At 52.6% G+C, this 23,360-nt stretch overlaps 1 protein-coding gene across 2 annotated transcripts in view; it reads left to right on the forward strand.

The window, feature by feature from the left end:
- SSH1 (slingshot protein phosphatase 1) overlaps nt 1-11,887 on the forward strand; it is a 59,430-nt gene extending 47,543 nt beyond the window's left edge. For both annotated transcript variants that reach the window (XM_059138658.1, XM_059138659.1), the window contains 3 exons: nt 306-506; nt 2,687-3,254; nt 5,755-11,887. In XM_059138658.1, coding sequence (XP_058994641.1) covers nt 306-506; nt 2,687-3,254; nt 5,755-7,008 — 2,023 coding nt within the window. In that variant the 3' untranslated portion in view covers nt 7,009-11,887. The remainder of the gene's footprint in view (nt 1-305; nt 507-2,686; nt 3,255-5,754) is intronic.
- Nucleotides 11,888-23,360: the final 11,473 nt, after the last annotated feature.

Below are 23,360 nucleotides of genomic sequence, written 5' to 3' on the forward strand. Positions count from 1 at the left end.
CTGGCCCATCCCAGCGATCCTGCTTTGTCCCTGAGGGCAGCTGATCTGGGAGCTCTCCCAGCAGGACTTGGCAAGGCAAGGACTGATTTATCTCGATTTCCCATTGTGTGCTAATTGATTTTGCAGTGAAGTTATTTCCTTTTGAGGGTGTGTGGCCATCTGCTGCTTCAGTATCAGGACATGGCAGGGGTGGGGTCTGGGCACGGAGATAACTTCAGCATTTAAAGGAAAGAAAAAAACACACTGGGTAAAACCTGAGAGAGTGAAACCGTGAACGTTTGGGACCCTCTCCCCTGCTTCTGCAGGAAGAACCGTTCCAAGTGCCTGGTACATTGCAAAATGGGTGTCAGTCGATCTGCCTCCACGGTCATAGCCTATGCAATGAAGGAATTTGGCTGGCCTCTGGAAAAAGCATACAACTACGTGAAGCAGAAGCGCAGCATTACACGGCCCAATGCAGGCTTCATGAGACAGCTGTCTGAGTATGAAGGCATCTTGGACGCGAGGTGGGTGAGCGTCTGCAGGACGGGTTGGCAGAACCCACTAAGCTCCCGTCAGGCCTGGCAGTGGCCTCTGCAGCTAAAATCCCGCCTCTGGTCAGGGAGGGGGGCGTAGGGGGTAGGAGCCAGGCTGAGACAAACAACTATTGTTTGGGGTTTGATTCGTGGTTTCCAGGAGGGATCTGTTTGATTTTGTTGGCATGCACAGAAAGCTGTTTTGCTGCTGGAGGGAACGGTGTGCAGCTTCTCATCCAAGGTATGACGTCAGGGGTGACGCAGGCACGTGGCCATCCCCATTTCCTGAGCATCTGCTTTGGGCCTGCCAAGCCCTGGGCCAGGCCTTGCCACAGGGCAGGTCCGAGGACAGCAGGACGGACTGGCTTCCAGCACTGATGAGCTGGGCCGTATCCGGCTAGCTTGCCCATCTTCCCCGGCCCTGGTTTCCCCTTCTGAGTTTGCAGCCTAAGCCTACCTGGTAGGGAAAGCTGTTGTGAGATTTACCTGAGGACTGCACAGGTTGACCTCTGCAGATGCCATGCTAGAGGTGGCTTGTGGTGAATAAAACGGAGCTTTGGACCTCCACCCAGAGGACTTGGAGCTCCAGTCCCCACCCAGAAAAGGTCTGCCAAGGACAGGTTATCCCGGGCGTACAGGAGAATGAAGAGTGGACACTGGAGGTTAAGTGCCCCATGTTGCATAGCCGGCAGACAGCACAAGGGAGAGGGCACAGTCAGGTCTGCTGGCCCCCACGGCTCTGGTGCTGGGAGGCCCCGTGGAGGCGGGTTCCCAATCCCTGGGTGATTTCTCACTGGTGTTACTACGAGGCCACATGCACAGTCCATGGGCTTCTTGGCCAAGTGTGAGCAAGAAGGGGTGCCCTGACAGGGTGGAACAGAGTCTGAGAATAGCTCTGGACATCTCTGGAGTCCCTTTCCTGTCACCCAGGGAGTGGCTGGACAGATCCCCAGGCAGGGCCCCTGGCCGAGGGGAGGCGGAGGAGGGTGGGAAGGAGGCGGGAGCATCCTGCCCTCCTTTCCCTTAGCTCTTCAGACCCTTGCTGCCATCAGGGGTTTGCCACTGCACAGCCTTACCAGCGGTCTTCAGGCTGGGGGCACAACCACAATGCACTGCCTTGACTTGAAACCCCATCTGGGGGCCCTCTTGGCCTTGCCTGGAATGGGCACACAGAGCGGTCTCGACAGGTTGTGGTGCTCCCATATGTTTCAAAACAACAGCAGCCCCCCGCCTTTTCTTTCTTTCTTTCTTTCTTTCCTTTTTTTTTTTTTTTAAATTTTATTTATTTATTTAATAGAAAGATATACAGTGAGAGAGGGAACATAAGCAGGGGGAGTGGGAGAGGGAAAAGCAGGCTTCCTGCCAAGCAGGGAGCCCAATGCAGGGCTCAATCCCAGAACCCTGAGATCATGACCTGAGCCCAAGGCAGATGCTTAACAACTGAGCCACCCAGGCACCCCTAAAAACAACAGCAGGCCCTTAATCCACATCCTTTGCCAGCTCCTGCTCCCATCATAGCCCACATACCTGCAGGATGTTGGTACTGGTGCCTCAAGGGTCCTGGAGGTGACTTAAGTACCTGAGTCCACATTATAATTTTTTTTTTTGGATCCTTACATTAAAAATATGTTATAACCACTGGCGATTCACAGACCTGTACCCCTGGGGATAAAAATATGTTATATGTTTAGAAAAAATTAAAAAATAAAAATTTTTAAAAATTTAAAAAGAAATGTGTTATAACCAGGGGCGCCTGGGTGGCTTAGCGGGTTAAAGGCTCTGCTTTCGGCTTGGGTCATGATCCCAGGGTCCTGGGATCGAGCCCCACGTCAGGCTTTCTGCTCAGCAGGGAACCTGCTTCCCCCTCTCTCCCTCTGCCTACCTCTCTGCCTACTTGTGAATCTCTGTCAATAAATAAATAAAACTTTTTTTAAAAAGATACGTTATAACCATACTACCATGGACCTGTTTTTAAAAGCAATCTGTCTGCCACATGGTCGTTGCGTGGCAGAGTCACTGAGGGCCTCCGCCAGGAGCCGTGCGGGTTGAGGTTCCAAGGCTGTTTCTGTCAGCCCTGAGCTGTCTCTTGCTGGCCCAGCCCTGGGCGCTCCTCCTGGGACCCTCAGGGCACCACCCTCCCGTGACCTTCCTCTGCTCTTCCTCCCCCACAGCAAACAACGGCACAACAAGTTGTGGCGCCAGCAGAGTGAGACCTGCCTCCAGCAGCCGGCAGATGGCCCAGCAGGGTCTGGGGACTTTTTACCAGAGACCTTGGACGGCGCCCCGGAGGCCCCGCTGCCCTGCCTAGACGATGCTGCCCAGCCCAGCTTCCCAGACAGTGGCGCTCCAAGGGGACCCACGCTCCCCTGCTGCTTCCGGCGGCTCTCAGACCCCCTCCTGCATTCCCCCAGCGATGAAACTGGCAGCGTGGTCCACCTGGAGGATCTGGAGAGGGATGCCCTTTTGGAGGAACCAGCCGAGCCGGCCGAGGCAAACACACCAGCCAGACATCTCCAGGAAGCTTCTGGACTCTGCGAGAAGGAAGTAAAAAAGAAGCTGGAGTTTGGGAGCCCCAAGGTCCTGAGTGGCTCCTCGCCGCAGGTGGAGGAGATGGAAGGGGAGGAGGTCCCAGGAGCAGGGCAGTGGGGACGGCCCCCACCCCAGCTCAAGAAAAGCCTGCTCAACCGGGAGAACCTTAACAACAACAACAGCAAGAGGAGCTGCCCGGAGGACTTCGAGGTGGGCAGTGGGGCGGTGCGGAGGGCAGCGGGCATTACTGGAGCGTGGCTGCGGGTGCCTGGGAGTGCAGGCCCACTGTGGGGCTGGGCTGTGCGGGGCCAGCACCCGTCCCTGCAGTTCTTTTCCCCCACTGCTCCCCACCGCCACCCCATGCCCTCATTCACGGCTCAGGCAGAGCTTCCGACTCAGTGTCCTTCTTACTTAAAATGTAAAACAAGACTTACTACCTAGCTTCAGCATTTATCAACCCGAGGCTCTACCGCGCCCCACTCAATTTCCCACACTCTGAATTGTCTTGAGCCAAACCCCAGCTGGGTTGCTCCTTGCACAGAAGCTTCAGTGAGTGACATAACCACAGTCCACCCTGAAGAAGTTGATGTAATGGCTCAGTATCATCAAATAGCTGCTCTTCCCACTCCTGCTCTAATGCTTGACTCCCTGAGTCCCAAGTGGCTATCCTGTTTGGTGGGTTTCTGCAGCAAGGTCCTAGCAAGCTGGCCCTTGTTCAGAAAATCACTAATTCCGCCCGTCTTCCCTCTCCTCCAAGTGGCCCGGGAGCTGAGGCTGGTGCTGTGCCGCCCACCTCCCGGGTCCCGCCCTCACTCTGTACCAGCTCTTGCCACGGCTGGGGACATGGAGCTCCGTTCCCCCTGCCTTCCCTGTCCATCTTCTGAGACAGCTGTGATTCACAAGGAGGACCACTCAGAAATGCGTTCCCATATCCAGAGGGTTTGTCTTTCCTGTGTTCTAATACAAACGAAAAGGGAAGTCCCAGCTACCGACCTCCAGACCGAATGTTAATTACTCGTGAATTTCTCCCACTCAAAGCAAATACACATAAAGACAGATGATACAAAACATCTGTCTGGGATGGTGATGTGTCCATCAGTCTGAAATGGCATCGGGTGGATGGCAGGATGAAGAGCAGGAGAAGCGTGGGTAAGAAGGTACATGAAGGACAGCCTGCCTTTACTGGCCAGAGCTGGATTGAATGGGTGAGGTTCTCCAGGGAATAGGACCCAGAGACAAGCACTCATTCATTTGTTCAAATCTTATTTGCTAACTACGGTGCCAGGTTGGTGAGGGCTTCCACTGCAAGGGGACCGCGCTTCCTCTCCCCTCGCCGCTTAGCACCTGCTTAGCGATCTCAGTAGAGGTCCAGCTCCTCAGAGAAGCCTTCCCTCTGCGGAGCACTTTGAGGTCATCCCTCTCCATCCTGACACGTGTCACTCAGTTTGCTGGTTCACATGTGACGCTCTGAGGGCAGGGACTGTCTTCTTCGCAGCCCCTGTGCCTGACCCAACTCCTGACATGTGACAGGCGCTCCCTAAATATGAGTCGGATGGGAGAATTTGCTCCTGCTCTGTTGCCCCCTGGGCTCTGAAAGGTGGTCTTCAATCTCCTACTGGGGGACGTTCTGCCACATTTTAGAACATTAGGTTCTAAAGGTTTTAGGAGAAAACTTTGGTCAGAACTTCAGGAAAATTTCTGGGTCAAGAGTTCAGATCTCACCAGTTGAGCTGGAAGCCGGCCCCAGGAATCCTGATTCTACAGGAAATCCACCCTCCCACCTCCCCAACCACACGCTCTCCATGTGCCCCCCTGCACTCTCTAGGAATCCTGCCTGGGTTTCTTTACGATTCCTCCAGTGTGGGACCACCCCAGGATATCTTACCTTGGGGGACTTAGGTCTGTGAGACGGGATGGGACTAGGCCCTGACGGTCAGGGCCGTGGGCAGGGGGCAGGGAGAAGCATGGGCCAGCAGCCCTTTGCCAAGAGGCCTTTGTTTTAGGCCAGCTTGGGAATCTCACAGCTAAACCGCTGTTCGCCTCAGCCCGTAGGACCCTGTTGTCTGTCCATGGGCGTGTGAGGGAGGTGTGAGCAGTTGTCCTGCCTTTGAAGGGCCCGAGGTGGAGACGCACATCACATTCGCCTAGAGGGAGATGACTTTCCTCAGAAAACAGTGCCGACATGTTCCCCATTGGTAATAAAACACACCTCAGCCTGGTGCCCTCATCCAGGACTGTGCTTGGGTCTGTACTGGTTTTTGCCTTCGACAACCTCACTCTGAAGACCACAGCCAATGGCTGGATGGTGGTTCTTTGGAGTCACACTGTGTTCATGCTAAAAGGGAAGAGCCCTGTTTCCAGACTACATATTCCCCAAGCACAGATTCTTTCTAAAAGGGAAAGGAAGGGAGGAGAGGCGTGCAATGGTGAAGGTGGGTTTGAGAGGGCTCTGCTCCTGACCATGCTGTGCTGGTTGTGTGGCCAGAGATTTGCCCAGGATCGTAGTCCTGTAGCCTCTGGAAAGTTGGGTTCAGCCCTGTAACCACCACTGTATACGCCCAGGTGGGTTCCAAGAGGCATGTGTTGCTGCGTTAACTGAACGAGGAGCACTGCCTCTGCAGTGCCTGCCCGGCCCCACTCCAGCCCCTCCTCGTATTTTGTGGCCTCCGGCTCGCTGTTGTATACTCATAATGTTCTTATCCCCTTTCAGCACGATGCTATATTTGGGATCCTTAACAAGGTGAAGCCTTCCTACAAGTCCTGTGCAGACTGCGTGTACCCTATAGCCAGCGGGGCTCCCGAGGCCTTCAGGGAGCGGGGTGAGAACCCCGGAGCTCCTGCCATCTGTACCCAGCCAACCTTCCTGCCGCACCTCACATCCTCCCCTGTGGCCCACACATCCAGCAGGTCCCGAGCTTTAGAGAAACTGGCCTCTGGCCCCAGCGAAAGTCCCCCATTCCTACCACCAGCAGGCTCAAGGAGGTCAGACATCGGTGGCTCCGGGGCCGCAGCTGCCCCAGAAATACCAGCTAGCCTTCTGGAACCTTCCAGAGAAACCCAAAAAGTCCTGCCAAAGTCCCCCCTTTTGAAGAATTCTCACTGTGACAAGAATCCTCCAAGCATGGACGCCACGAAGGATGACTCACCACCCAAGAAAGACCTGAAACCTGCCAAGGACCTGCGGCTTCTGTTCAGTAAAGAATCCGAGAAGCCGACAAGCAACAGCTACCTGATGCAGCACCAGGAATCCATCATTCAGCTGCAAAAGGCGGGCTTGGTCCGAAAGCACACCAAAGAACTGGAGAGGCTGAAGGGCACGCCCGCAGACCCTGTGTCTCCCTGCAGGGATGGCCCCGCCAGCAGGTTAGAAGCCAGCATCCCTGAGGAGAACCCTGATCTGGCTCCTGTCCCTCCGCTGGGGCTCCCAGCTCTGCCCAGCCTCTCGGGGAGTGATGAGAAGTCAGAGGCCATCCCCACTCCGTTCGAAGTCGCCCCACCCAAGAGCCCCAGTCCCTTCCTCTGCCGCCTGGATCACACCAGTCACTTCTCAAAAGACTTCCTGAAGACTATCTGCTACACCCCCACATCGTCCTCCATGAGCTCCAACCTGACGCGGAGCTCCAGCAGCGACAGCATCCACAGCGTCCGAGGCAAGCCGGGCCTGGTGAAGCAGCGGACGCAGGAGATCGAGACCCGGCTCCGGCTGGCGGGCCTCACCGTCTCATCCCCACTGAAACGCTCACACTCTCTGGCCAAGCTCGGAAGTCTCAACTTCTCAACAGAAGACCTGTCGAGTGAGCCAGACGCGTCCACCCTCACCGACTCCCGGGACGCCCAGTGGAGCGAGTCTTCCTTCTTGCGTGAGCCCCAGGCAGCCCCAAGGAACCCAGCTGCGACCTCTCGGCCATCAGGGAAACCTGCTTCAGAACACTTGAGAAGCCCCTCGTGGACAAGCAAAAGCTGACCGGCCTCTTGCTGTATTTACTCGGACGTGCGTTTCCACCGGTCCCTCCCTTTGTCTTACTGTGGGCTTCAGCTGTGATGTCTCCTAAACAAGTGACATTCTAACTCTTCCCGCTCTCGCTGCAGAGAGGAGGAGAGGAAAAAGAAGAACCCAGCACAAGGAGAAGGGGGGGTGCCAGTCAGGTGGCCTGGGAGAGCCAGAAGCCATCGGCCAGTAGATCTAGAACTCTGCTCCCCAAGCCCTGTGTTTTCAGGAAGAATCCTGTTTTTAAAAAGAGCATACACAGACATGCACACACTCCCCGAACACTGCGTGTGCACCATGAAGGCTCCACGACCACAGCGCACATTCCTAGCTCATTCAGGCCCTCACAGGGAAGCCCTTGGATGGCAGTATGAAGTCCTACCTCTGTTCTTGCTGTGCTTTTTATTTTTTAAAATATAGTCGTGACCAAGGCTCTTTCCAGGGAATAATGCTGTGTCAGAAAAGGTTATTCCAAAAAAGATTTTTTTTTTAATTCTTATTTTTTCGCTGGGGACCCCCAAAAAAGTCCTAAGTTGACTACGCACAACACCGCTAAGTAAAGTCAGAACAGGCTGTCGAATGCTGTTGTTGGACCGACCCTGTGGTGCGTGGAGATGATCGGTGCAGCTGAGTTCCTTGTCCTGGTGTGTGGTCCCAGCAGAGTGGCGTGCGTCCGGCCAGTACTGGGGTGAGGAGGGGATGTGTATATGTGACGTCCTCAGTCATTGCTAATGGTGACGTGTAAGTTGCCCCCAGTCTGGGGAGAAGGACCCACAGAGCATCACTGCGTCTCCTCTGCTGCTCAACCCGATGTGGTTGCCTTGAGGCTTTGAGAGAGCTCGAGTGTGTGTGGCGGAGGTGGTGGGTCTGAAACGGGGATTGTCCTGCCAGGAGCACTTGGGCCCATGAGGTTACAGGAACAGGTTCAGGGAGGAAAGGGGGCTCTTAAGCAGTCACGAGCCGCTCTGCTGGCCCCTCTCTCGGAATAGCCCTGCCACAGCTTCTCGGAGAAATGAGACCATTGAAAAGCTTCATAGATGTTTACAGTCACCACTTCTTTTGATGACGTACTGCTCCGTCTCTCTCGCCCTTCCTGGCAGTGAGGACAGAGTGGAAGAGGGCTCTGTACTCCTGGCCGGGGGTCTGGGGGGCCCCTTTCAGAATCAGGTGAGCTGCACCCATCACATAGCCACGGGATCCGGGCATGGATGGAGGGAGTCCGCTGGTGTTGGTCAGTAAGACAGGCTGTTGAAAGTATTTTGGAGAGAGAGAGGGAGAAAAATAAAAGATGCTTGGTAGTAAGACAGAAAGGTTTCATCCAGGGAGTCCGCAAACTCTGGTAACAGACCCTTGAGCTAAGAAGCTTTTATATTTTTAAGGACTTGTTAAAAACAACAATCTAATATGCAGCAGGGACCGTGTAGCCTGCACAGGCTGAGATACTCCCGATCCAGCCCTTTAGAGAAAAGGTTCGCTGACTCTTGGTTCCACAACACAGGGCTGCCCAGGGCCCTCCAGAAAAAACTGCCAAATTCAAAGGCCTGCCCTGCCCCTTGGACACCTCAGGCCCAGGCCTTGTCTTCTCCTGACCCAGACCTTGCCTGCCCAACCCCCATGTGCTGTCCCGCAGGGTAGGGGTTGGCCCGGAGGTGCTGGCCGATAGTTGCCCAAAGTATGGTGTGCACTCAGCCGTCCGCTGGATTTATTCAGTCAAACTAGAAGCCTTTGGCACTGACCACTCTCCGAAAGTGGCTGAAGGAGCTGCCATCTCGGATCTTACAGTGGTCAGATCTGGGTTAGGGTTCGGGCACCACAGGCAGGGTTTTCAGGAACGAGGGCAGACGGGGCGGGGGCGGGGGTGGTAGTGGTTCACCTTTCAGCTAGTGGGTGGAGTTTGTGCAGAAACACCCTCTCCAGGAACTTTTCCTCCCCAATGTTGTTGATTTTTGTTTTGTTTTTTAAATCATAATGTTATTTGATAGGAATTTGTTTTCCCACCCCTGTCATTCAAAATCACCTTAAAGGGTGATTATCTACTACTTCTTAGAATCCCTGTTGGGTTCCCCTCCCGCTCCCTGCCCCCGGCCAAAAGAAAGAAAGATCATTCTCAAAAAACATACCGAGTTCAGTATATGTTTTGCCAAATGAAACTTCGCATTGTGGTTCCATTTTTGTGTCAAACGATCCTTTAGATTTGATGCTTGACAGGCTTCCGTTGCTCTTCTAACCTCATGTGTCTGGTGTGTGGGAACAATATATTTTTGCAAACTTTAATTTTGAAAGCGTAGAAGGAGAATTACAAATTTGGCTTTTGGCGACCCTGTTGTTTGCACAAGCACGGCTTGTATGTCAGGTCTACACAGACCAGGGCCCAGGGCCCCATCATCAAAGCTAAATGGGGGTGTTCTTGATTGGATGGCTAGCACTCTGGCCCGGAGGAAAGGATACGGACTTTTCTCCAAGACCCACATCACCAAGAGCGCTCTTCCAGGCTCAGGGGCACCCTGGCAAACAGACTCACGCTGACCTTTGAAAAGAAAGCCTGTGCTGTAAGCTACGCCGCATCTGGACCAGCGTTCCGTCTGCCTGGGATCTTGCTGATGGCGAACATGCTGAACGTGGGAGGTCCACGCGGGAGGCAGGGAGTTTCTGCTTTGAAAGTCATTGATCCTGATGACCACCATCTTCAGGGAATGTCCTTGTTAAAATAGAGAACGGGAGTTTTCGAGATCCGCTGGATGATCTCCCTGAGTCTTGAACTGCCTCTCTTGTGCTACCTCACCTCTCTCTCTCTCACTGTAACTCATGCGACATGCTGCAAGTTAGACTCAACTTCCCTAGATCTTCAACTTGCTTCAGTCCAGGTGGGGTGGGGGCTGCTGCTTGTCAAGCTTTGTTACGTATGAGGGGGAACCTGGATCTGGGGAGAGGAGGAACCACACTGCCCTCTGATCATGATTCGATAATGCCCATTCCGGTTTCTTTGCCTTGGAGCTACTTTTGGGGGTCAGAGCGATGCTGAAGAACTTCGGCACAAGGCTTCTTGCTCTTGGCATTCCCTGTTTCTTTGATCTCTTTGAGGGTACCCATGCTGACCTCTAGGTGCCGAACTGCACGCTCCTGGGCAGTGACACCCATTTGTCATGTGTGAGATCACTCACTAGCTGCTCATGGTGGCCGCACCGTCCAGCCTTCCCTTCTGTGTCCCCCCACCCCTCTAGCCAAAAACCATTCTATCTCATTCGAAAGCCTTTTCTCTCCTACATAAGCCCAGAGGATGATACAGGGTGGAGCCAAAGTCGCAATAGAATTAGCATCTTGAGGCTGGCCCTGTCCTTGGGTGCTCTTGTCTCCACATGGGCCAGAACCCAAAAGATTCAGGACTCCCCCTCCTCCCCTGGGGCCATTTCTCCCCAGTGAGAAGAAGTGATGCATCATTTAGGCAAGGTCACACAAACAACCTTACCCAGGGTGTCTGAAGAAAGACGTGCTCTCTGTTGACCAGAAACGCTTTGTTCTGGAATACTTTCCACCCAGCCCTCCTCTGGCTGGCCACCTAGCAGAGCTTCCCCAGACCCAGTGAGGGCAACCACGTGACCTCTGGCAGGAGAGCTAGGCAGGCCAAGGAATTTGTGATGCTGGGCACAGTGAGGGTGCACCTGCCCCGCTCCCATCCTGCAGGCTCTTGCCAACGCTGCATGCCAAACAAAGGAGTTGGTTGACACCCCCTCCCCGTGCTCACTACTTGGTCTTTTCATTGTGTGCCCTGCAGCTGAAAACCTATGTGTATGAACTCACTCTGCATACATACATGCATATATATATGCAACTTGAAGCAGACCATCTCACGGGCCACTTCTCTCCCATCGACACACACACTGTGTCCCCCGAGTACAAAGTGGATCACCTTGAACGATACAGAGTGGGAGTGGGGCCATGTGCAGCAATACTCTCCATAGACCTGGACATTGACTACCCCCCCCCCGCCAACACACACACCCTTTTGTCTAGCCCCGGGCCCCGGCTTCGGTCCATCTCTGCCACAGGAGTCTTTACAACCAGCCCCTTTGCTGTCCTTTGTGTTGGCCTTGCCACACAAGAAGGTGGCTGCTTCCTCCCTCCTTTTTCCGACACTGTAATTATTGTTTTACAATTGAGTGCCTTAATAATAGTTTACAAATACTGTGTATTTATGGGAAACTGGTAAGCTCGCACCTTCTGTGATTGGGCCTTTGCCTTGGCGATGGTGGTTGGCGTGAGGGCTGGAGCTTGCCCTACCCCATGCTTGTGCTCATCTGCTGTGCAGTCCTATGCGGGGGCGGGGGGGTCCTCCCCACCCCACCACTGTCTCAGGAGAATTGGTGGTTCCTGCAGGTGAGGCTGGCGCTTGCTCACTGTGTGTCCCACAATAGCAAGGAAAGCACAGAATTTGGTTCGCTAGCCAGCCAGGGGGTGGCACCGTCCCCCTTCCCCCCCATTGCACAATTGTGCTCTTTAAATAGAAAAGTGTTACCACCTAGGCCTCCCTGTGTTTCCTCCTCTGCTGGTGTCCTGAGCTCTCTGCCACCAAATGTGGGGAAAGACACCAGCCCGGGCGAAATGAGGAGCTAAGATAAGTTCTCTGGTTTTCAGAAGCTGCCAGTGGGTTCCAGCGTGTTGCGTTAAGATATTGATGATTTTTTTATTCTATTTTTCTTCATTTTTTTATATTATATATTTAAAAGGCAGTATCTTTTGTACTGTGAATTTGCAGTAGAAGATGCATAATGCACTTTTTTTTTTACTTTTGTTGGTGTGTACTGTAATAGTCTGTGTGCTTCTTGTGATGAAAATAAACTTGTTCTTTATAAACGTCTGACGGCATGTGAACTCGTGCAAAAGGAAGCTGCTGCTTCAGTCGTTGCCAAGACAGTCAACATACCCGCGCCATCCAGACAGCCAGTCTTTACTGAGCACCTGCCTTGTGCTCAGTGGTATAAAAACCCAGACACATTAGACAGAAGAAAGAACCAAGGAAGCCAATGTTAGTGCCTCCAGGAATGGTCTTGTTTTTCCTCCCGATTTGATGAGTAAGGAAGCAGGCCTGCTTGTGGGTGGTCATTTGGATACCCAAAAAAACCTGTCCCTGCCAGGGTGGGACTTGGGCTCTGGGTGGGCACCTCTTCCACGAAAGCAGAAAGCTAGAGTGTGTTCAACACCACCGCCTGAGCTAGTCCAGCCACACACTGTGGGAGAGGAGACTGTGGAGGCTAATGATTGCTGGTGGCCAAAGCAGGAATCCCAGGGTACCTCAGTTGCTGCCCACAACAAAGGCTTCTCTTGTGCCCAGGCCACAGTGCACTGCAGGTCAGGACCTTTTGATGGCACTTCTTCTTTGGTGACTCATGAAGCTGAACTACTCGCATTTTTCTTTTTCTGTTTATTTTTTAATTTTTATTATTTTATTATTATTATTAAGGCCACTCTCATTTTTAAACCCTGCTATCTTGGTGTTCTTTGCTCTGGCTGTGCAGTCAGGGGAAAGAGCATGGGGCCTCATGTTCACTCTTCACTGCCTTTAGATGTGATACACCTGTGTTTATGCTGTAATGGGCGAGACCTAGTCCCGTGGTCCCCACACCCCAGCTGCCAGGACCACTGGGAGATGTGACGTACACACATGCTTGGGGGGCACTACTGTTGACCACAAGTACCTTGGCATGACCACTCAATTCCAGTGCCTGTGGATCCAAGAAACCTTTCGTTGCATTCACCTCAGCTTACTGTGTCTGTCACCTGGGCTCACAGGAGACTGATGGATAAACCAGAATGCAAACATTACTTGAGAGCAAGACTTGAAGCTGTCAAGCAAGTCCCAAGTACTCTCACTTGCACACTGAGTCCTCGAGACAAAATCAACATTTGAAGCCAAATTATGGTTAGGAATTGTTTATGGAGTATGAAATCAAAGCAAAAGATTAAGGAAGGGGGTGATTCCTGTGGTTAGTGCCAGCACGCTGCAGGGCAGTCCTTTCTGCAAGACGTTTGTGAAACCAAACCCCTGAGGGTCATGGTTCAGGACAGTCTTCATCATTGGCAAGGCTGGGGATGCCTCCTAAATTCTCTCCAGGCTTCAAACATGAATCAAAGCCTGGGGAGCGAGGCCCAGCGCTCCGTGTGCTCCTGATGGATTCCCTGGGAATTCTAACGGCCAAGCACAAAAACCATCAAAATAAGAGTGTGATGCAATGGGGCAGGCTTCCACTTTGCTAGCTATGCTCACATTCCACACATGCTTCCTCGAGACAACACCCACATCCCCCTAATGGAACCCGGGCGTTCCCAAAACTCATCAGATATTCCACTTACCCAGGGTCCTAGGAGAACATTCCTCTCATTGGCTGATTTTACCCTGGTTTCGTTCTCAGAGTAATGAGCCTGAGGTTGAGTGTAATCCCAGGTAGTTTTGTAGAGGAGGACTCCTTGCTTGCTTGTGTTGATGCCTGGAGAAGCCCCTTTTGGCGAGGCACTTGCAGGAGGCTCCAGAAGGCAGGGCTTGGAGAATGACTGGTGTTTCAGAAGGATACGAATCAGGGGTCCTGAGGCTCTTTCTAAAGATGTGTGCCAACAGCATCCTGAGTGAGCCCTGCCCAGAAAACACCAGCCACACATCCTGTACCCTAGCCCAAGGGAGAAGATTCTACCAGCCCTTCTGTGTCCCTGTCACTTTCCATCAGGAATCCCCGAGTCCCCCAGACAGCCCTGTTGGTGTGATCTGCAGCTCATGCTGAAGAAACAGGCCTGCAGAGGGCAAGTGGTTTGCGCACGGTTACATCTGGGAAGTGGTGAAGCCAGTGGGTATGGCTTCCTCCCCACATGAAAACTTTCCCAGGGCTTTTCCCACCCCAGAAGTAGAAAAAGCAGCCCAAAGATGCATCTTGGTCTCCCTATAGGTATTAGCAAGAAAACACAGGAGTCAGGAATGAAGCCTCCAGCCCCTGGAAAAACCTGACCCACATCATGCTCCAAAGGCTATCTGGACAACACAAAGTGTGTGTCTCTCTCCCAAATCCTGTCCACCATTGTTTGCCTTCAAAGGGAAACCACTTGTGCATCCTGGAGTATAGTTGTAAAGGGTCCCCTTTCAGCTCAAAAGTCCTCTTGTCATCAACTGATACAGCAAATAAAATGTTGGTGTTTACTGGAGCAGCCTCCCAGCTTTGGAAAGGAGGCCTAAGGCCCTGATGCTAAGACACAGATTCTCCTGCAGGTGGTATGTTGGAGGTGGTGAGCTCTCTCTAGTTTGGAAGTCGGATATGAAAATAGATTAAGAACAATGCTACCTACCTCGTGGAGCCAAGAATTTGAGAATTAGCTAATGTACGCAACCGCCTTCAGCCAGGCCCACCATCTGTGCTGTATCATGCTGGCCGTTCTTGTTGGTACTGGCAGCAGGGAGGGAGGAGGGGGAGGCAGGAAGGAAGTCACCTAAGCTGAGCATCTACTACTTTCAAGTGCTACACATATATTACCGAGTTGGTCCTCATAATGGGTTTGACCCCCTTTCACAAACAAAGAGGTGGAAGCTCGGAGAGGTTAGGGAATGTGGGTCAGAGCCACATAGCCAGAAAGGGACAAAAATCCAGGGTGCCTGACTCCAAAATCATATACTTTCTATCCTGCCATCCTCACCCCAATGAAAATAGCCCATACTGCACTTAGGGCAATGTTGAGCATGTAGTAAGTGCTCAATAAATTTTTGATGATTATGAATGAGTGAACAAATGAAGGAAATATGGTCCGAAAGTGAGTCCTAGTTCCATTCACCAAGGCCTGGAAAGTTTGAGGACACCCATGATTGCCTAAACCAACTCCCTCTCTGAGAGAGGCAAAAAGCCTGTCACCTTCTGGACCCCAACAAGAGCTTGGCACATTGGACCAAACCTTGGGTCAGCACCGGGCATCAGCTATGAATCTGAGAATCCCGAGTTTTTCAGAGTCCAGAAGGATCTGAAAGGTCACCCAAGCCAGATCCCTTTATAACACCCATCCATTCCGGCATTCTCCACCCCCACCCCCATTCGTGGCTCCCCTGCCATGTGCCAGGTGTTGGAGACAAAGAGGAGGCCATCTGTCACCCTTGGGGGTCCTGACAGCAAGCCCTTCTGTAAGGGACAGGAAGAAAACACACCACCTGCTAAAAGAAATGGAGTCAGGTAGGATTCCAGGTTTGTGTCTTCCCCTCCTCTTACCTATTTTCCAGCATCTCTGCAACAGGGTTCTGTAATGAAAAAGGAAAGTGTAAAGATTTAATGGAAAGGATTCTTTTGTAACTGAGCTGAAATTTGCCCTGTAAGTTCCCGGGCTCATGGCTCTGGGGGACTCAACACAGCATTTTCCAGAAGGTCTTTGCTCTCCTCTGATGAGTTAGCATGGCCCCAGAACAGACAGAGTGCTCCCAGCCTGCAGTGGCTCCCTGTCCTGCTCCGTGAGCCCCTCTGGGCTGCTCAGGCCTACCCTCTGAGCATCTGGGGGCTGGTGATGCAGCACCCAGGGTTGGTTTCACAGGGCGAAGACTTTGCGCGGAACTCTGCACTTACCAGGGTACTGCGATTGGTCTAATGCTCTGCTTGCCACTCTTTTGAAATCCCTAATAATTCTTTTTTCTTTTTTAATATTTTATTTATTTATTTGAGGAGAGGGGAGAGGGAGAAGCAGGCTTCGAGCGGAGTAGGGATGTGGGGGTTGATCCCAGGACCCCAGATCATGACGTGAGCCAAAGGCAGACGCTTAACCAACTGAGCCACCCAAGCACCCCTAAATTTCAGTGTTATTTGTTGCATAAAGTACTTAGAACAGGTCCTGGCACAAAGTAATCCTTCTGTGAGTAGTTGCTGGAACAGTGGGGAAGACAGTGGTTTAGACCCACCCACAGATCAGACCCTGTTAATGGACCACGCCCCCCCACCCCCACACACTGCCTTAGCATCTCTCTGAAGGGCCAAGGGAAGCAAACCCAAGCTGCCTGGAGAAGGGGGAGGAGGACTCCAACGCGTTGTGCATACACATCGCCCCCAGCCCCTGCCCCTGAAGCCTCAGAGGACAGAGGGCCAGGGCTCTGCCTCTCTCTCGATATAAACATCGCCCGTCCCGCGACATGGACCCCAGTGGTTCTTTGCAATAAGCCTTTGGGGAAGGGAACGGCGTGGGCGGCCTGGGAGCGTGGGCTTGTCCCTGCTTCGATCCAGAGGCACATCCTGTTCTGGCGTTGCCATGGCACAGCCAAACATCTGCCACAACAGACGGCTGGGGCCGGCAGCTGGCAGCGCGGCCGCACGGGGCACGGGAGGCCGGGGTGGAGCACACGCAGGACAGGGCAAGACTGGCGCTGGACACTGACTTAGGAAACCTCCTGGAAACCGCCCACCTCCCGGGCGCATGCACGTGCACGCGCACACTGTGTCTGGAAGACTTCCGGGAACGGCGCGTTTCCCATCGGGAGCAGTTCCTGACTCCCGCTGTGCTTCCTGGAGGTCTCAGGAGAAGATCCCAAGCGCACAGCCCTAACAGGACTGTCCCCAGCCCCCCAAATCTGAATTCTTATCCTGGTCTAGCTCACAGCGGGGCTCCCAGAACTGCCCAAGTGGCCCCATCTGGCTCCCAAAATGGAATTTGCTTTCCTGGTTGTTATTTTCTGTGATTAGAAAGTAAAACACAGTCATTGTATCAAAATCACATGATGTCTACAGGGACAGTAGTGGCCCTCCTGGTGTACGAGTCTGCCGCTGGCTGTGCCACACACCTCTCATGAGTAATAGGCACGCATAAAGGGCTTAGAATGGCACCAGGCCTAGGAATGTGCTATACACACATTTGTCAAATAAAATGATTGTTAATATCTGATTCCATACATCAGGCTGGCAACACAGGTATGAATACATTTCCTACAGCAAGAAACAGAGGCTAAGATGAGTGACATCACCTGCCTAAGGTCACTAAGCAATGTCTGACCTGGATTTGAATCTAGGTGACACCAACACTAGAGCTTTAAGCCCAGAAACTTCCAACACCGACAACCCCTTCTGTTGCTTCTCTTCATCCTAGAATACCTCGCCAGGTCCCCTCCTCTCTTCAGACTACACACCTCCAGTTCTGACCTCATTCCTGCTGGAAGCCTCAAGGGGTCCAGCTGAGGTCACAGTTCTGGCCCTAGACTCATGGAGGCCACACCCTGTCTGGGGCCTTTGCGCTCTCCTCACCCCTTTGCCTGTGTTCCTGCCTTCCAAGGCTTTCAGCCCTCTCTGCTTGTTGCCTCCCAGGGCCTAGACTTCAATAACGTCACAGTTCTTCCCTCCTCCCACTTTCTCTGCCGGGCATTGAAAGCTTGGTAAAGTTAGTTGTAACAGGCGACATTGCCGGCTTTGTTCAGATGAAGACTCAGAAGTTGAATGGCTTACCTAGGTCACCCAGCCAGAAAAGGAACAGAATTCCAGACCTACCTCTTCCAGAAAACCATCCTAATAGCATGGCCCCAAGTCCGGAAGAGAGGGCTGTTTAGTCTGAGCACCGCATGGGCATGTATAAGACTGTGAGTCCCTTAGGTTGAGCACTGGGTTGGGTTTATTGTGGCCCACCTGTGCCGGACATAATAGGCACTCAATAAATACTTGTTCAATGAATGGTTACATAAGTAAAATGATGAATGATGGAGCATTGATCATGATCATGATGTCTCTTTTCCCCTCTGGAGTTATGAGAGGTTGGGGGGAGTTAGGCAGACCCAGTTGAATCTTTCCTCTGCCACTTCCTGGCTGTGTGACCTTGGCTCAGTTACCTAACCCCTCTGAGCCTCCACTTCCCTCTCTGTAAAATAGGGTTACAGTCTGTGGGGAGGGGTAGAGATGACTTACAATGACTGTACAGAGTAGGTGTTCAGCAAACAGCACCACAGAGAGGTGATTCAGGCCCTGAGTCAGGCTGCAAGAGTTCCCAGTGTGAGATCCAACACCGACTATCTGTGTGGCCCCAGTGGCCTTAGTCATTTTCCTTCTCTGGATCTCATTTTCCAGATCTGTCACTTGGGGATCATAACAGCACGGATCACTCAAGGTGGTGAGGATTAAAGGAGAGTCCACTTGGTAAGTCCCCGAAAACATGGGCTTCTGTGATTTGGGGTGACTTCTCCCACTCTTCTACCCAACCCAAGGCCCTTGCTCCATGCCAGGCACACAATAGGGGCTCAGATTGCTGGAGGAACTGAAAATCATTTCTGTGGCCCTTTGGCTGTGGACCCAGAGAACCAAAGCAGCTCCCAGAACACCCTCCCCACCTGGGCAGGCTCTGGGGTGTTTTTCCATCAGACCTGGTGACTTGGTGGAGAGGGAACCTTGGCCTTGTCACTACCTTTGTGCTGAGTTCAGTGGAGCTGGGATGGCAGCGGCTCCTTCGGGAGAGCCCCTCCCCACAGATGCTAGAAGTGAGGTGGGGAAGGCTGGAGTGGGAATAGAAGCCCCTCCAGAGTAGGCCTTGCACCCCAAGGGGAGCAAGTTACTTGTACAGGCGAGAGGCCTCAAGCTAGCACCACTGCTCCCTGCTGTGTGCCTGTGGACTTGTCCCTCCACCTCTCTGAGCCTCACTTCCTGGACAATGGGCTGTCGATGACATGGGTGGCCCCTAGAATTATTGAGAAGTCAGTGAAGAGTGAAACATACAGTAAGTGCTCCATAAATGTACAGGCACTGCTGTCTCAGCTTTTCCTATAGAACTCCTGACTTCCACAGATGGGGAAACTGAGGCCCAGAGAGGGCCAGTGACTTGTCCAAGGTCACAGAGTCTGTATCTTGCTGGTTCCAGCTGTGGCTTTAACCATTCTCCCTGCTCAGTCCCAAAACAGCCAGCAGGGTTGGGCTTCTGGGTCGACCAGGCAGGGGTCTCCCTAGAGCAGAGGGGTTGGGCAGGAGGGGGTGGTGGAGAGCAATAGGAACAGTCACCTTTACCCAGGGCCTTGTTCTCTCATGAAATCCTACAAACTCTATAAAAGTGCTATTGTCATCCCCATTTTACAAATGAGGAAACGGAGGCTCAGAGAGGTGACTGTCCCTTGCCTGAGCATACAGTGGAGTAGGAGGCTCTTGACCCCAGCCCCAGATCTGTTTGTTGAACGAAGCAAGTGACAGCCACCAGTCCAAGGACACACAGTGAGTTACGTGGTTTCAGGAGTTAGTTGGCCTCCCACACCCAGGAAAGGGAAGTGAGAGGAACACACAAGGTCAGGCACCTCTGGACTTAGTGTGTTATTAGCAGCTCCCCAAGGGCAGGTGGGAAGGGGCCCTATCACCCATTCCCCTTCCTCCCCCTGAGGGTCCAGTAGCCTCTCAGGGGTGCCCAAAGGGTGTCAGGATGGCTTCTGCAGCCCCAGGGGGCGGGGGAAGCCAGATGGGTAGACTAGGGGCAGCCCTGTCTTCTACCTGCCCCCCCCCCACAGGATGCTCCCCTGCCAGCCGGCTCCACCTCCTCACAGACCGCTACACACCGACCCCAGGTACCACACCCCTTCTCCCTGCCTGGCCCTAGTATATAGTCTGGAGGAGAGTGGGCATGGCACACACCTCCTGAGCCCTCCAGCCTCCAGGGCAAGCGTCCTAGCTGCAGGCCTACGAGCCTACCTGCCTCCAGGGGCACCATCTGTGGTAGGGTGGGGGGCATGGCCAAAGGCCAAGGCAAAGAGCAGGTGCACTTAATACAGGCAGGTTCAACAGGCAGGGTCTGAGACCTGCTCGACAGTCTACACCAGATCCACCAACTGGTCTCAGCATCTCAGTGGCACAGGCATGTCTTATGTATGCATCCGCACTTGAGAGAAGAGAAGCCTGAGGTCAGCGTCTCCGAATTTCACAGAGGCTCCATCTAGGCCAGAAGGGCTTGCTCTGGCAGCCAGTCTTGTGAATTTGCAATAGTATGATCCTGACGACCATTTATTTATTTATTTATTTATTATTTTTAATTTACTTGACAGAGATCACGAGTAGGCAGAGAGGCAGGCAGAGAGAGGGGAAGGAAAGCAGGCTCCCTGCTGAGCAGAGAGCCTGATGTGGGGCTCGATTCCACAACCCTGGGATCATGACCTGAGCCGAAAGCAGAGGCTTTAACCCACTGAGCCACCCAGGTGCCCCGTGACGACCATTTATTATGCTCTTATTGCATACCCTACACTTTGCTAAGCATTTAAATATGATCTCCTTAAACCTCACGGCAGCCATGAGACAGACTAACGCCATTACTCTCCTTTTACTTTTTGTTTTTTTGTTTTGGTTTGGTTTTAAGATTTATTTACTAATGGGCGCCAGGGTGGCTCAGTGGATTAAGCCGCTGCCTTCGGCTCAGGTCATGATCTCAGGGTCCTGGGATCGAGTCCCGCATCGGGCTCTCTGCTCGGCAGGGAACCTGCTTCTCTCTCTCTCTGCCTGCCTCTCTGTCTACCTGCGATCTCTCTCTGTCAAATAAATAAATAAAATCTTTTTAAAAAAAAAGATTTATTTACTAATTTGTGAGAGAGAGATAGAGAGAGCACGGGTGAGGGTGAGCAGCAGAGGGAAAAGGGAGAAGACTCCCCAGGGTCCTGGGATCAGGACTGAGCCGAAGGCAGATGCTTCACCCACTGAGCACTCAGACGTCCGTAATCTCTCCATTTTTTTTTAAAGTTTTATTTATTTATTTGACAGAGAAAGACACAGTGAGAGAGGGAACACAAGCAGGGGAAATGGGAGAAGGAGAAGCAGGCTTCCTGCGGCAGAGAGCCCAATGCCAGCCCAATCCCAGGACCCTGGGATCATGACCTGAGCCAAAGGCAGATGCCCAACGACTGAGCCACCCAGGCACCCCTAGTCTCTCCTTTTAAAGGTGAGGAACTGGAGGCACAGAGAGGCAGAGTGACTTGCCCAAGGCCACACAACATCTCTTTGGCAGAGAAGGAAATCAAAACGGGGTCTGCTCATTTCCCAAAGCCTGTGCTCATTGCCAAACTGCTCGAACGGTGCTAAAATGACAGCAGAAAGTCTTGTTCTTTTTCTTAGTCACCTCTGGCTCCCCGACCAAGGAGGAGGAAGAGCTGGCATTCAGTTCTCTCACCCCATCAGCCTCTTCTCCCGGAGGGATGTCACTGTTCCAGGCCCTGGGAAAGTTCTCAGTTTACAGCTGCAAGAAGGCAGCCCTAAGCTGGGGACAAGGAAACTGTATTTGCATTCTTTTTATTTTATTTTATTTATTTATTTGACAGACAGAGATCACAAGTAGGCAGAGAGGCAGGCAGAGACAGGAGAGAGGACGAAGCAGGCTCCCTGATGAGCAGAGAGCCCGATGCGGGGCTCGATCCCAGGACCCTAGGATCATGACCTGAGCTGAAGGCAGAGGCTTTAACCCACCGAGCCACCCAGGTGCCCCTGTATTTTCATCCTTTAAAAGTTGTTTGAGTCCTGGGAGCTTCAGGGAAGTAGGGACAGAGGGGGCCATAGATTTCTTCCAGAAATGGTCTCCTTTTCTTTGCACTCCCTGGGTAATTAGTGTTGAGGGTCAAGAAAAATGACCGGTCTTTTCTAACTGAACTGGTGGAGGGGAGGGAAGGGGGACAAACATCTGTTCCTAATTCATGGGACAAGGTAGTATCTCTGTGGCCCTTGCTTGCCCTGGGTGCTCCAGAAGCCTCTCGGTGTCCTGATCGGAGTAGGGGACAGAGAAGCAATCGCTTGCCCCTCGCTGGGCCGTCGGCTACTTGGAACCAAACCCTAGAGGTAGCTGCTCAGCCTCTAGTTGGAAGACCACTGGGTTAAAGGGCTATTTCAGAAACCAAAACGCTCAACTTCTGTTTTCTGGGAGTGTCAAGGAGCAGGCCGGCAGGATGAATTTATAAATGAAGAGCCAGCTTCCTTCCCTCAGTGGTCCTACATGCGGGCGTCCTGAGCCTCAATTTGCTACCTAGTCTGCTCCATCACATGCCCACCTTCAGGAATAGCCAGAGCAGAGCGCAAAGCAGGGTGGTGTCTTGACGATGTCTTCCTGGTTCTTTCTCTGGGCATAAACATGCAGATATTCATTATTCCATTGTGTGGTTTCTCATATAGGAGGACACATAGAGGGCCCCTGGGGGGCTCAGTCAGGGAAGTGTCCGCCTTTGGCTTGGGTCATGACCCCAGGGTCCTGGGATTGTGTCCCATATCAGGCTCCCTGCTCAGCGGGAAGTCTGCTTCTGCCTCTCCTGCCACTCCCCTGCTCATGTGCGTGCTCGCTCTCTCTCAAATAAATACATAAAATCCTTTAAAAAGAAGAAGAAAAACGATGTGTGCATGGGTTGTTTCCAATTTCCTACTATTGTAAACAATGCTGCAGGGAACACCTTTCTGCCTAACGCCTCTGTGGCACCTGCCATCCTTCCCTTAGACCTGATTCTCAGAAATGGTAGCCTCCCTCCAACGGGGCCCCACACTGCCTCATAGTCCCATCTTCAGGAAGTTGCCTGCCCTGTGGAATCGGGGCTGGCCTGCACAGCGTGTGACTCTCAAAGCTAAATCGTAAACAGCATCGCAGTCTCTGCCTTGGGCTCTTGAATCTCACCATCTGGGGAAGTCAGCTGCTGTGCCATGAGGATACTCCAGCAGCCTGAGGAGGTGCACATGTGATGGGAAACTGAGGCACCTCGCATCAGCAGCCACACCAGCTAACCAGCCATGTGGGTGAAGCAACTTGGAAGAGGTGTGGGATCTCAGTGAAGCCTTCCGCAGAGTGCTGTCCTGGTTTCAGCAGACTGTAATCTTTTTTTTTCTTTTAAGATTTATTTATTTGAGAGAGAGAGAGCAGGGGCAGAGGAAGAGAATCTCAAGCAGACTCCCCATTGAGCACAGAACCCAACACAGGACTCAATCTCACGACCCTGAGATCATGACTTGAGCCAAAACCCAGAGTCGGGTGCTTAACCGCCTGAGCCACCCAGGCGCCTCCGCCTCCAACCTTCTAAGAAGCCCTGACCCAGAACCACATAGCTATGCGGCCCCCAAATTCTCAACCTGCAAGAGCTGATAAATGATTTTGTTTTAAGCCAGGACACTATTGGGTGATGGATTTTGCAGCCAGAGGTAACTAAGGGGCAAAGAATTGAAGACCAGAGCACTTTTAAGAATCATGACAAAGAATGCCATTTCTCCTTTCCTCTTCATTCTGCTGGACTGTCAGCTCTGGCTCTGACGTGGAACTGGTCTGATGATCTAGAGTGACCTCCCCATACGAGTTCCCATCAGCTCTGGGAACATGGAGTATATTTGGGAAGCCCTAAACGTGACCAACAGTCATCTCCACGCTGT

This window comes from Mustela lutreola, chromosome 11, assembly GCF_030435805.1.
Source record: "Mustela lutreola isolate mMusLut2 chromosome 11, mMusLut2.pri, whole genome shotgun sequence".
Taxonomy (NCBI): domain Eukaryota; kingdom Metazoa; phylum Chordata; class Mammalia; order Carnivora; family Mustelidae; genus Mustela; species Mustela lutreola.